The sequence below is a fragment of the Lutzomyia longipalpis genome, chromosome 2 (genome assembly GCF_024334085.1).
Source record: "Lutzomyia longipalpis isolate SR_M1_2022 chromosome 2, ASM2433408v1".
Lineage (NCBI taxonomy): Eukaryota > Metazoa > Arthropoda > Insecta > Diptera > Psychodidae > Lutzomyia > Lutzomyia longipalpis.
The window spans coordinates 10,052,964-10,067,457 of NC_074708.1; the positions used below are offsets into that span (position 1 = coordinate 10,052,964).

At 35.7% G+C, this 14,494-nt stretch overlaps 2 protein-coding genes across 3 annotated transcripts in view; both read left to right on the forward strand.

The window, feature by feature from the left end:
* The first annotated feature begins 41 nt into the window (after positions 1 to 41).
* On the forward strand, positions 42 to 3,489 carry LOC129791188 (TBC1 domain family member 23). The gene is made up of 4 exons (XM_055829241.1): positions 42 to 279; positions 424 to 792; positions 1,522 to 2,469; positions 2,640 to 3,489. The coding sequence occupies exons 1-4, from the start codon at positions 263 to 265 to the stop codon at positions 3,400 to 3,402; spliced, it is 2,097 nt and encodes a 698-aa protein (XP_055685216.1). The 5' UTR covers positions 42 to 262; the 3' UTR covers positions 3,403 to 3,489.
* Positions 3,490 to 3,677: 188 nt separating this feature from the next.
* Positions 3,678 to 14,494, forward strand: part of LOC129791208 (protein pinocchio) — a 33,592-nt gene continuing 22,775 nt past the window's right edge. The window contains exons 1-3 of one of the 2 annotated variants that reach the window (XM_055829277.1): positions 3,678 to 3,896; positions 3,987 to 4,085; positions 8,598 to 8,854. In XM_055829277.1, coding sequence (XP_055685252.1) covers positions 8,677 to 8,854 — 178 coding nt within the window. In that variant the 5' untranslated portion in view covers positions 3,678 to 3,896; positions 3,987 to 4,085; positions 8,598 to 8,676. Of the gene's footprint in view, positions 4,086 to 8,597; positions 8,855 to 14,494 lie in introns of both variants that reach the window. The other variant, XM_055829276.1, reaches the window with a different exon arrangement.

Sequence of the window (14,494 nt, forward strand, 5' to 3'; positions counted from 1 at the left end):
ACAAACTTCATTTTCGCGCCATTAAAATAGCAAAACCATCATGGGTGACGTATTTGGTACGGCGTAGGTGGTACGTGGGGAGTTGGAATGAGGTGCTGGCACGACGGCCGGGTTGGAATTGACATCTTCAAGAAATTTTTTGCAGAAAAATTTTCCAAAGTGTATAATAAAGTGCGTAAAGGTGCGGAAAATGTTCTAATTCGCGGGTGATTTGGCAAAGTGTGGGTGCTCTTCTGTGATCAGTTAATGAGCCACGTGGAAAATGGATGATAATCTGTGGTAAGTGCGAATTTTCTCGCATCACTGCAATTTCTCCACGAAGACCTTCCCCGTTTTGTGGTGACGAATCTCTCGAGGTTTTCTTATCACACCCGCCTTATCTCTCGCTCTTATTTCTCTCCTGTAAATTCCACACAAATATAGGTTGATGGAACTGGAGTCGGCCCTCCTGGACGACTGTACGGTGAATGATATCTATTCCATTTGCAATGGGAAGAGTATTCCGGAAGCTCTGCGGCCGGATGTGTGGCAAGTGTGCCTCGATGTGCGCCACAAAAACGACCAGCTGGTCTCCTTCAACGAAATCTTCGATCTACCCTTCCAGCGACAACTCCGCGAGGACTGCGATGCCGTCGTGAAGCGCTTGGGGAATGATGATGAGGACAAAGTGTCCGTGGTGTCAGATCTCGAATCCATTCTCACGTTTTACTGCAAGAATCGCAGTCTCAAGTACGAGCAGGGCAATGGATGGATTGAGCTGCTGCTCCCACTCCTATCCCTCAAGCTCCGCAGGTGAGAACAACAATTTTATTACCTTTCTTTACCCTTCTTCCTTTATGTCCAAAAGAGTACCCAGACTAATCATGTTGTCAGGAAAGCATAAAGGATTCCAATAAGATTTTTCTCTTTATATTAAAATTTCTTTTTCTTCGCACATTATAAATCCCACGCATTAATTATTTTCAATTTTTGCCATTCAAAATGCAATTAAAGTCAATTAAATATAGCAAAGTGACTCATCATCGCCCAAGACTTTCATTTCATGCTTTTCTCAAAAATCACGACACAAGCTATTAAATTTATTATTAATTTTTCAATTTAACTTGTTATGCTTTTTGTCTTTTGGAAATGAAGGAATTTAATTACAATAATTTGCAAATTGTTATCAAACATTTTTATTTATGAGAATTATTCAATTTCTTTGGATATTTTAAAGGGGGGAAATTACGTGCACTGTGCGGCTAATTTATTCAAAGCAATAAATGCGATAAAAGTGGATAAAACTGATCCGCTGATTCTTAGAAATTACAATAAAAGCTTGGATTCTATGAAAAATCTTTCCTTTTATAATAATTTGAGAAAGTTTATTTCTCCAATCACTTTAGCCCCTTCCTAACTGATTAATTTTACCCCAACCATGAATATTTTAACAAATAAATTGCATTATAACATATAATTTACAAAAATAACTCATTTAATAAATTTTTGAGGTAAAATAAGAAGCAAAAAAATTACTTTCAGGTCCGATACTTACAATCTCTTCGAAGCCATCCGTGATGCTTACATCCCAAAGGGTTGTGTGAAGCAGGGGAATGTCTTTCACCTATTTCGTCTCCTTGTCCTCTACCACGACCCCGAATTGTGCTCAATGCTCGATACAAAGCGCATTACACCTGATCTGTACTCGCGCACATGGTTCCAGAGTCTCTTTGGTGCCACCTGTACACTCCCTGTTGTACTCTCAATGTGGGATTTGTACTTTCAGCAAGCAGATCCCTACCTTGTCTTCTTCCTCAGTCTCATTATGTTGGTGAATGTGCGTGAGAAAATTCTCGCCATGAAGGATGAATCCAAGGAGACAATTGTGGAGTTTCTCAGTAATATGCCGTGTGCATTGGAACCCGATGATGTTGTTGATTTTTGCTCCCTGGCCCAGTACTATGCCATGAAGACGCCATCTTCATTCAAAACGGACATGCTGCAAACACTCTTTGGGGCACAAGTGGACTCCCCATTGGATCCCGTTGTGGTACAAGCGCTTTGCCTACCGGTGTCAGTGTATGAGCTCGTGGATAATGCCTCAATGGAGACACCCCATCCGGAAGCAGTGCGATTCTTCCTGGTTGACTGTCGTCCGGCGGATCAGTACAATGTTGGCCATCTCTCAACTGCATTCCATCTCGACAGTAATCTCATGCTGCAGGAACCTGTGGCATTTGCCACGGCCATCCAGGGGCTTCTCCGGGCACAACGGCAGTCCATTGAGGCTAATTCCAATGCTGGCGGTGAACATTTGTGCTTCATGGGATCCGGACGCGATGAGGAGGATCAGTACACGCATATGGTGGTGGCGTCTTTCCTGCAGAAGAACACCAACTACGTCTCCCTTCTGACCGGTGGCTATTCGGCCATTCATGAGTACTTTGGGGATCATATGATTGATTGTTTGGAAGATCACGACGTTCACAGGTTTGTCCATTTTCTTTTTTTTCTCTTCGAAGGATTAAGATTTAAAAAAAAAGAAAATATTTTTGATCGAATTTCTGCGTGAAAAAACTCATGCTGTCCTGAATTTTGCAAGTAGTCCTTGCTCTCCTTGTCCGTGTTAATTAACAACATTTTTATGGTGTCCAATTTAGATGCCTAGTCTGCTGCGGAAATTCATCTCATGCGAAAAATAACAACACAGCTCGAAATTCAGCTCGTGCTCCTGCTCAGGCACCCTCTTCGTCCTCACAGGCGCCCCAAACGAAGATCACGGCTGATTTGTTTAGCAAATTGGGGGCATCGCTCAAGTCTAAATCGCAAGAGATGAAAGGTAAGTTGTTTGAGTACATCGTCAATCCAACGACAAATGCCGCGGCTGCTGGTCAGAATGTTGCGGAGAAGCACGTTTCGGCGTCTGAGAAGAATGGGCGAAGGTATCGCAACGTGGCTCCGGTTTTCAGCATTGACGACGAGAATGAGGAGCCAGCAAATGCAGCAGCTGTGAAAGCAGAACCTTCCTCACCAACGGATGAAACGGACTCCAAGGAGATTGTTCAGCTGCAGGCTTTCCTCAAGCAACCCGATGTGGTAACGAGTTTCCGCTGTCAAGAGGTTCACATGAATGGACGTATGTTTGATAGCCATCTCATTGTCACCAAGACGCATCTGGTGGTGCTGCGGGACCTCGGGAAGAGTCAGAGTCAGGTCATTGTGCGCCGACACTTGTCGAGTATTGTCAAAATAACAGCAAAGCGTCGCCATCGGGACTTGATTACCTTCAAATATGGCGTCCCCGATGGGGAGACACTCCTCATAACGGACATGGATAGATTCCTCATTCCCAATGCGAGCAATGCAACGGAAATTGTGTCGCGGCATATTGTGCAACAGCTGGAGAATAGCAAAAATGCGTAGGAGCTAGGAGAACTACTCCCCTCATTATAATTTATATTTAAACGTCTGTGTAAACTTTTGTTGATTATTTTAAATATTTTGTATAAATTAGATGTTTTATTTGAACAAAAAATCTCGTTTTTTCTGCAAATTATTTAAAAGAATTGAGGTTTTTAGAAATTTTTGAAGATTTTTGAAAAACCCGCCATTTGTTCGGCGAGAGATCGCCTCAACTTCGGTTCATTACGGTTATTTGTCGTGGAGGGGATTTTACCCCTGAAAACAACAATAACGCCATCACAACACCCGCGGACACGAACAGTACTAGTGCAGCAGCCAAAGTATTTGCATCCAAGTTGGGAAAAGTGAAAGATTTTCACGAGAAAACATTCCGTAAATTGCCAATTTTCCAAGTGAAAATCAATCATAGATCACATCTGTATCTAATTGCATTGAATGCACGTGGAATTTTGAGAAAAATCAACGGAATAAACGTGAAAATTCCTCATCATCAAGTGAATTGATTTTCCGTATACTTTTTCAATTGAAGATTTCCTAAAAAGCTTTCACTCATTTTCACTTTGACGGATTTATTTTGATAATAGTGTCCATAGCTGCTGCACAAAAGAATAATTTAGGTGTGTTGTCGTGCGGAGTAAGAGGAAAATTCCAGCGAAAAGAGAGCAAAGCAAAAGGAAGACAAGGTAAATTGCCTATATTTAGGAGAAAATGTGAGGTTATGTCTCCCGGACTCCGCCACTTTTTTTCCCTCCCCTCCTCACATGGTCATGGGCAACCCAAAACAATGCAAAGAATTTCAAACTCTTCTTTTTATTAAAACAAAAACATAAAAAAACATTCCTCTCTCTGTAGTTAATTTTGTAACATTTTAGTGCCCTCGAAAGACGCCCAATTTGTCTCTCAATGCACTTAACGGTGAAGAATTCCGCAAGAAAGAAGAGGCAAAGAAAAGACAACGAATTTGTCTTCGCACGACGACGAAAGAAGGCAGTCAAAACTAGAATAATCTCAATGATTTTGTCGCCCAAATCAATTTATTTTGTTGCCATCGTTGCCATAAATTATCATGAAAAGCCGCGCGAGGAAACTTGCGCACACAAGTGTAAATCCTTCCAGAATTTTCTGCATGGAAATGGGAATAAAGGGAAAGCTTATTAAAGCTTTGCTATATACAGTTCATGCACTCTTCCTGTTTTCCCTCTTCGTTTCTCTTGTTTTTCCATTTGATTGCGTCTACCGCTGACTTGGTAATTTTTTTTTAGTTTTTTTTTAATGAGACAACAGAAAATCTAAAAGATCTTATTTTCAAAATTTCATTTAAAAAAATATTTGTTATTGAAATTTTGGTTAAAAATCCCTAAAAATTGTATAAAAATAAATTCTAATTTTTTTTATTTCATTTAAATTACCTAAATAAGATTTTTTGTACATTAAAAATAATAAGATTTGTTAACAAAGAAAATACTGACATTTCGATTTTCTATAAGAACCTTCATCAGTACCATTTAGTAAATTCATCAATAAATTATTAAAATTAATTGAGTAAAACTAAATAGAAAACGAAGATGAAAAAATTAATCAAGCCGCCAGGTAGGTAATTAGATTAAACAAACACGTGGGCAAACGAATAAAATGTCTCATTAGTGAAATTCCCACATATTCCAATATTTATTGGAGGAGCAATAAAATTAATTGAAAGACGGAAGAACCGATGCTCCACATATCGCAATTACAACAATGTATTTATTTTATATTTATTTAATACTTTGACTCTCTAGTTGCACTGTCTTCCACACATTATTCAAATAAAAAGCCCCCATGCCTCTCCCCGTAGCACCACATTTAACTTTTCAAATACAATAAAATTTATTCCAGCCGTTCGACTTGCGAATTTGCAAACCACTTTACTGGATAAAATTGCAAATTTCCAACCATTTGCAGTTTATGGAAAAGCAAATCGCGAGAGAAAAGCAATTAGTAATGTTAATTTGGTCTTCACACAAACCATCCAAATTGTATCAAGAATCCACTTGCGTCAATATTCAGAATTATTTTTCTTTACTCTTTGAATTTTTTTTTTAATCTATGGCGTCTGCTGTGAAATCTCGTGATGAGCACACGTGATAAGATGCTGGAGTTTAGGAAAAAAAACTTGAGCAGAAAAGCAATTAACACGCACGAGTTGGAAAAATTTTCTCTTCGACAATGGGTTACCAATTTGCGATGCTTTTGAGGACGCTCTTTAGCAGATCATTCGAGTTGGAGCTAGAAGAGATTGTGTGGAGTTTTTTTTTTGGCGAATGGGGGTGGAGAAGTTGAAAATTTTCCAGAGAAAAAAATCCTTGAGAAGGTCAAAAGAATTGATTTTGAAACATTTGCATGTGAGAGAAAATAAATAGATGAGAAATGGAGGAATGGAAAAATCACAGCGCGAACGTCACGAAAGTAACGCGAAAGTTTAATGTACAGGGGGGTAGAAAGGGCTTTCAAATATATTTTTTTGGATTAATATTTTGTCTGGAAAATATTCTTTTAAATGTCTGCTAAGCAAATAAATCTATTACAGTTTTAGAAATTATTTAAAAATAATTCATCTTTCATTGAAAAAAGCGAATATTTAGTCATTTTTAAAGAATATTCAGAATATTAGCTCATAAAACGAATAATTTTGAAAATCATTACTATGTCTTAACTAAATTTGCATTAATCAATAATTTTTTTTGCCAGAAAAGCAACCTAATTCATCCCCCATAAGATATGTAAATAATATCATATTACCCCATTCTCCTCTATGACAAAATTACAAAAAAAAAGCAATTTTTTCTTCTAATTTGTCTTAAAAATATTTGACTTTACGGCAGCGCCAAGGATTCCTCTTTAATTTATTTGCCAATTGGTCAGCTTTTGACGCATTTTACTATCAACACTCATTTATCGTAAATTATGCTGCATTTCATGACAAAGACTGTGAAGAATGTCTTTTTGTGTATAAAATAAAATTTATGAGTTTGTCTTTTTGGTTTTTGCCAAAAAAAAATCTTCCTCAATCATTCACGAGAGTTCAATGCAAGTTTTGAGTTCAAAAACAGATCAAAATAATTAAATTAATTTAAAGAAAAATCCTTTAAACATTTCCCGGGTCACAGGTTTAAGGTCACGGGTCTTATCAGATGAAGAAATGATGAAACTTAATTTCGTCATTTCAAACTCCGCCTATTTTATGTTAATTCGCTTCATCTTCTGATGAATTTAAAAGAAAACCCGAAACCAGATTGTTTCCAATACTTGATTTTTTTTCTTCAGTGTCTCATATTTTATCAAAGCGTGATAAGACATAGTTGCGGGGTATGGATTGAGACACTCTCTATCTTTTCTTGGAAGTTAAAATTGTGTCCCAAAAATAGCAATCTCCTTGGGCACTGATCCCCCTCACATAAAAAAAAACGAAAAGCCCCAAAAGTCGATGAAAGAAGCAATGATTTCTCATTTTGAACAGCTTTTTGAGTGTAAGACAGAGACGGGACGACGAATTCTGATAAAGAATTTAATATTACATTGGAATTCTCAATCAAGCAAAGCTTATCATGAGAGCAGCGAGTGGCTCCAAAATGCTTGATCTTCTATCGTTGGCAACACAAATACCCGGGGGCGCTTTCTGGGGGCACACGTCGAGGGGGCAAAGTGAGAAAAAAATGTTTAGTCTCATTTCTGTGTCAATAAATCGCGAGGAAATTAGCATGGAGGTTGTTTTGATTGATACGGATCGCATGGAAACACCCATCTGGGTTGTTTTCTCCTCAAAACTTCACACCACGCAGTAGAGGAAGAAGAAAAAAAACCCAAAAAATTCTTCCAACTGTGATTTTTGTAAAGTCTCATTTCTGTGCAAATTAATTCTTTCGTCAATTTGGCGACCTATTTGCTCCAGAAATTAACGCGAACTTTTCTATATATTGAAAGTGGTGGCGTGTGCCAATGAAAATTCAAGAGGCTAATATTCTGATTCTCAACGATTTTATTATTTTTTTGCTTAAAAAAATTTAGGGGAGAGCGGGGTTAAAAAAAGTCACTTAAGGGTTTAGAAAAGGCTCAAAATATCATATTTCTCAAACAGATAAAGCGCAAGGTATAGCTCATTTCTTTAGGAGATTTACTGCCCTACAACTCTTTCTCTGATCATTTTGTTCTATCTAGCTAGGAAATATGATATTTTTGGCTTTTTCCAAACCCTTAAGTGACTTTATTAGCCCCGCCCTCCCCTATTTAGATTTATTTTAGCTTCTATCAATTTCTTTAAATTCGAATCAATTTAAAAAAAATTAGATAAGAACTTTTAAAAATTTAAGAAATCTTAATCTGTGTTTTATGCTTTCCAATATTTGAAAATAATCTTGAATACCTTAAATTAATCAAAGTAAAGACTTTGTAATAGTTTATAGAAAGCAATAGATCAATCGGTTGAAGCGCAAACATTTAACAGTCAAATCATGGGTTCGAATCCCGCCGATTATTACTCTGAAAACTTTTTTCTAACCTCCTGATTTTTTTCCTTTTCAAACAATTTTTAAAATATTATATTTGAATAAAGAAACATAACTTTTTAAGAAAAAAAATAATAAAAAAAAAATTATTATGAATTAAATGTCAGCCCCTTATTTTTCCATCAGCGCAGTGATTGAGGACGTTGGAATGGAGCTAAAGACGGTTCTGAGAAAAATATTTTTTCAGCACTGATGTGGTATTATTTGTGCTTAAATAAAAATGGATTACACGTCTGAGATTCATCAGATTATGGGTTGGTGAATGAGGGCGGTTTTGTAGTCCAAGAAGATGAGGAAGGCACAGAAAAAAAAACATTGCGACAAAATTAGCATGGCAACTCACTTAAAATTCATTCCAAGAAGATCTCTCAGTGATCTCCTTCGATCTCTTACTCCAAAATACGTTCAGTGAACCCTGTGCGGGATTTTTTGTTGTTGTACTGCTTAATGTTTGTTTGATGGGGAATGTTTTTGTGGATTATTGTATGGGAGAGAAGTTAAAAAGATGATGGGGGAGAGATCGTGGGGCAAAGGATTTTTGTGCTCCAAAAATTGGGATGAAGATATATTTAACGAGAAAAAAATATGGGGGGATCAGTCATCAAGAAAAATAATGTTTTTTTCCTCTTTTTTCTTTGATTCTTCCGTGTTTAGAAGAACAAGAGAAGGAAGAGCAAGACCGAAAAGTAGGTTCTGTTGCCAAGAAGAGATCTCTTTGAGGAGTGAGAAGAGAATGCGATCTGACGGCCGAACGGTGTCCGAATGGGAGGACAGTGTTCTCTTTGATGCTGATGATCCTGACTTTTCGAATCTCACGGCCAATGGGAATGGCATTCTCAGCTCAAATCCATCTCTTGTGGCGACAACCGCAACGGAACGTCTTCATATGTTGAACACATTGATGCGAAAAGGTAAGTTCCATAATTTATTTCTTTTTGCATGCTCCAAAAGTGTTTGGGCGTCACAATATAAAAAATTCACTGGACACGTGGATTTTATTATGAGCTCATTTTATATTTATTCAAACAATCAACACACGGGGTCTATACTGACGCGGACACCCAATGCGCCGATGCAATACAATATTGTCCATGGAAGCATTTTATTGCATAAACGTGCAGACGCCATGGAGAAATTTTTAAACTATAAAATTGCAAACTTGATCTCATATTTGTATAGCATTTAATGAAAATTTGATGCTTCTTTTTACAAACCTTCGCTAGAATATTTTGGGGTCACTGTTTTCTTACATATTTATTTACTTATTTATGATTTATTGAGACGCGACAAGGTACTAAATGTGAGTAATTAACAAAGAATTTTTATATTGCACAAATGAATGAAGAATTCCCTGAAAGAGTGGCGACCACGGACACCTTTCACATCCAGATCACCTTCTCGTTCTGTCTTAAATTCCATCCCACCACCATTTTCCGTGTGGTGGATTGTGTTCAATTTTCCCAAAGGTGAAGTCTTGGCGTCGGTCTTCTGCTTAAAAACCTACACACACAGATAGTGTAAAGAAAAACTCCACAGACGCCCTTTGCTGTGGCTCTGAGGCGAGACATAGCAAGACGTAGATGAGGGATAACCTTTCGAGGGACAGAGGTGATGAATAAGTAAAATTTATTGCTCAGAGAATTGCACTGAAAATAGAACAAACAGCCCAAAAATACAACAACCAAAATATGTGGATTGAATCACAATCTGAGTTGATATTCTTTGTAGATAAAAAAAATATGTAAATAATTCTGTCGAATAGAGTATCGAAAGCTCTGAGAAAATAATAACTTAATTCTTTGTAATAGTTTTGAATAGAAAGATTAGTATGAAACTTATAAATTACAAAGCAAACTGCACAATGCAAGATAGTTTAATCTAAATTCCTTATTTGCTAACAAATAATTTAAAACATACAACTAATGCAGAAAAATTGCTATACTGCAATCAAAGAAATGCTTTTTTTTTTAAACAAAATGATTTTTTATCTTATTCCCAAAATGATTAAAAAAAATTATTAATAAAAAGAAAAGTCAGTAAAGGAGGAAAATCAGGAAAAATAAACATTCAAAAATGATTTAGTGAGTCATTTCTGTCCATCAATGGAAGAATTTATTCTCAAAACACACTTTAAATTGTTACGCAACTTAATTTCCTATTCAGGCTAAATAGTCTGCTAATTTTCAAACGAAAAATCGCATTTTAATGTTCCAAATTCTTGAGAGAGAACACTCAAAATTCCCGAAATATATTTTCTGAGAATTTCATTCAGACATCCAGACAAATCATCTGAAGAAAGGCAATCATTAGCCTTATCTAGAATAGTAGAACTTTGACTCATTCATCACCTCTGATGGCTGTTGCAAGGGAATTTAGTTTGGCAAATCATTTGAGAGGCGAAAGTGAGAAACTAGTTTTCTCGGTTGTTTAACTTTAACTTAAATATTTCTTTCAAAAAGTCCGAAAGTGGTGATTTTGCAGTTCGCCCACATGGAACGCCAGGGCTTTTCGCACTAATACACTTAACTTTTTAAAGAAAAAGCCTTCCCTCCCATGAGCGTGGTAATTTGTAAAGCATGTATGCAAAAAGTTGGTATATTTCTGGGCCTTTTCTGGATGGATGACTAAGCCAAGATGAAAATGTTTATAAAGATGAGAAGCGACAGGAAGCTTTATCTCGTCGCAAAGAGACAACCGATAATCTCTGTGGTTGCGAAAGTCATCCAAAAAAGGAGTCTATTTATAGAAAATCTCGTTGTTGAAATGGCAACGGGCGATGTCACCTCATCCGAGACCTTTAACACCTCGCCCGCGGAGTCTCTGATGAGATTTTTTCGGCGAATATGTGTTTGTGTTTTCAATTGATAGCACACAAAAAAAAAGACACGGGAAATTATTTATCAAACCAAACTCTCAGTTCAGTCATTTTGGGAGTATTTCATCATAATTTCACTCGATGGAGTCGACGGGGCGGATTACAGAGCCTCATAAGTCCTGAGATTATGGTTGAAAATGCCTCAAAAATAAATGGGGGTGGGTGATTGGGGAAAAAAATAAGTTGTATTGCTTCTTCGAATTAGACTTGCACGATTCTTTATCAGTTTATCGCGAAAAACAACCATCATGTTTCATCGTTCATTATTTTTAGCGCTATGTGGCATGTAGAGAGTTTTTGTGCCTCAATTATAGGAAATTCGCAAATTAATTTAATTGGCACTAATGGTGGAATACACTGAGGTGCAAAAAATCACAAACACTCAATTAAGGAGGATTTTATTTATATTTATTATTCAACTTACATCGTTTTTATTTAAATTTATTTAAAATGAAAAAAATAACGTTTTCACTTGTCTATAAAACAAAGTTTGGAACATATGCTTCACATGTCACATGCTGCTTACGTGCTTGATAAAAAACACTAAATCGACTGATCTAAAATTGTTGTTTTTTTATTAATTCTAAATAAAAGAAACCCATGGAAAAAGTTGCAATAGATGAGATAAGTTTTGAAGCATATGCTGCTTGCGTGCTCTATTGTAAATATCTAAATCCTTACCTAATCAATTTTTCACAAAATGTAAATAATTTAAAGAATAAAATCCTAAAAAAAATTCATTCAAAAACTCTGCTCCGATCTTGAGAAGATTTTCCACACAGGAAATTTGCATTTTATAATTCTTTTTGTAAAGAAATCACAATGAAAAGCCTTCAATTGATAGAAAGGTAAAGAAACGCCAAAAAGCGTCAATTCTGTTGTAAATATTTCATCCTGCGTCTGCTTTCATTTCCACCGTCATTTGTTTGCAAAATTTTTATCACCACTGTACATTTATTTCCATAGTGGGGACGTTATTTCTTCTTTTTTTGTGTACATTGGCGCAATATTTGCTCCTCTTCGATCAACATTTTGAGTGTCTTTATTAAATTATCTCGCGGACGAGCCTCTATTTTGTATTTGCACGCCTATTTTCCCATTCGAGATGATTCTGCAACGAATGCTGCTACAAAACATCTGACGCGCGCGTGAATTTGCTGATAAAAAAAAATCTTCATGTTTTCGGGCAAGTAGCCTCTATCTCTCTTTTCTTTCTATTTCTCGCAAGTTGAGCGCAATTTATCAATTGCTCCGTGAATTATGAATGAAACATTGATTGAATGAGATGAGAAAGGTAGGGAGGGGAAATCTCAATTAATTGCCGCACTTTCTCACACACATCCATACCCCTCTTCTCATTGAACATCAATGCCAAATGATTGGAATTTTCATCAAAACAAATTCTGCGTACCATTGAATTTTCATTGTGTGAAGAATAAAAGGAAAAAATCAATCAATATATAAAATTCCACGGAAGAATGGAAATTAGCACTTTCTTGACCTATCGTGACCTAGACGGACAAATATTCCCTGATCGGGCGAAAAAATATTCATAAGAAAACGGACCTAAAAAAAAACGGCTTGTGCCACATTTTTTGCAGTCAAAACGTCATTGGGTGATGTGGAGCAATAAAATGCGAAAATCAGTGAAAATTGATAGCTGCTTGATAAACAGTGTGACTGGCTTTAAAGCTTTCATTTTTGCTTTTGAGAGTTTTTTTTTTTTAATATAATTCGTTTTCGTTGCATTAATTAATGAAAATCATAAAGAAGTGTCAAAAAAGGTACTGTCAATGTCAAACAACAAGAAATGTCAAAAAGCAGCTGTCAATGTCACACTTAATATAATTTGAAAAATTATTATAAATTACTAAAGGAAGCAAGCAATAAATTCCTTCTTCAATTCAAAATGTTTATTTACATAACTTTCCAATCCACTTAGCATCAGGAAAAATATTGTGCGAACAAGAGCAAAAAAAAAACAATCTACGACAGTTTATTATAAATTATGTTGGATGGGGATCTTTCATGCAAAAATTTTACATTCACATTGCGCGAGAGTTTTTTGGGTGAATGTACGGTCTGTCGTGGCGAAGAGGGAAAATCATGGGGTCAATAGCATTCGGTTGATAAAACGGAGGAAAGAAGAAAATTTTCTTTTCCCCCGACACTTCCATAAAGGTTGTCGAGCGCGTAATAAATTACTCTCTTTAACACTGACATGTGTACAAAAATGTGGGTCTGGGTCTGAAATTTTATTTTTATTTTATCAACGACAGATGCGACAAGGAAATTTTATTTAAGCACACACAAATTTTCATCCATATATACCTACTGCGTGAAAAATTAGCAACAGCTTATTAAATATTGAGAAAGAGAGAAAAAATGAATTAACAACATTTTATTTTTCTTAATATTAAATTCCTCACTATGAGGCGCCCTTGGGATATGATGATTAAATGCAGAAATTGTCGCACAATTTTCATCTCATTCAGCTTCACCGTGACACAAAATGCGCAACTCTTCTCCAGAAGGTTTATCACGCGTGCCGAAGAAGGTTACGTTCCGACGAAGGGTCACATTGATCGTGATAATTTATCACTTCTCCCACAAATAGCATTTAATCAATTTATATAGTATAGTTTTGAATTTTTCATTAAATCCCCTCAAATAAATTAGAAGCGTCTATTTATTGATTATACGGAGGAAGCCACATGCGGGAAAAATAATCGAGGTGAAATGGAAACGCATTTTTCCATTTTCAGTATCAAGGTTAATCCCAAAACCAATAATTTATGTTCGTTATATTTATTAGTTGAAATCCACTTGAGGCGTACCCGGCAGGCAATGCATTGCGTAGTGAATCTCCAGTCGCTTAAGGCTTTTCGTATGCGATGTGTAAGCAAGCCTAGGAATTTGAGGTTAAATTTTTCAAAATTTTACTTTCTTCATTATAATTTTTTTCTGATTTTTCAAATAGAAATGTCTTAAAGCCATTACATTTAATAAGACTCTCTGGTGGAGTCTCTAAACTCGATTTGGAATTTAACCTTGCAGCTGAATGTGTTGAAAGTTGCTCAGATTATGATTGAATGAAATGACAATTGAATGACTGCAAGCTACTATTATAAAATTTCACTAAATTGTACTTTAGCCACAAGGTTAACTATGCTTAAATCTAAACTTTTAATACTCTAATCTACTTGTTAAACACAAACAGGAAAGCTACTTATGATACTATAAAATTTAAAATTAAGACTTTAAATAAAATCTTCTATTTTTAAAGTTAGGTTATATTACTTATATAACATCAAGATTATAGGAAACTTAAGTAAACCAATAAACTTTTAGGTTAAATAATCTTTAATCTAAAAAAAAAGATTTAAAAATTAACAACTTAAGAACTCATTTTTCATATTAAATTCAATTTTTTTTCTAATAAACATTACTAAACTTATAAAAGGTTTAATGCTGTTTATAATATTAAATTTTATTATTTACATTTAGAATAGAAAGTACCTCATTAATAATTTAGTTTATTTTTCATTGCCTCTAAACTCGGAAATTTTAGTCAAAAGTCTCCCATCTGTCGCTTAACTGTTTTAACATTTGTTTCATTTTAAAGCTACTTTACATTAACCTCAAGGTTAACCGCATAAGTCTTAATGTAAAGTTA

Bases quoted from the DNA above. Each gene is read 5' to 3' on its own strand.
- LOC129791188 (XM_055829241.1), top strand. The intron at 793-1,521 runs GTGAGAACAACA...AATTACTTTCAG, and splicing joins CTATCCCTCAAGCTCCGCAG to GTCCGATACTTACAATCTCT. The intron at 2,470-2,639 runs GTTTGTCCATTT...TGTCCAATTTAG, and splicing joins GAAGATCACGACGTTCACAG to ATGCCTAGTCTGCTGCGGAA.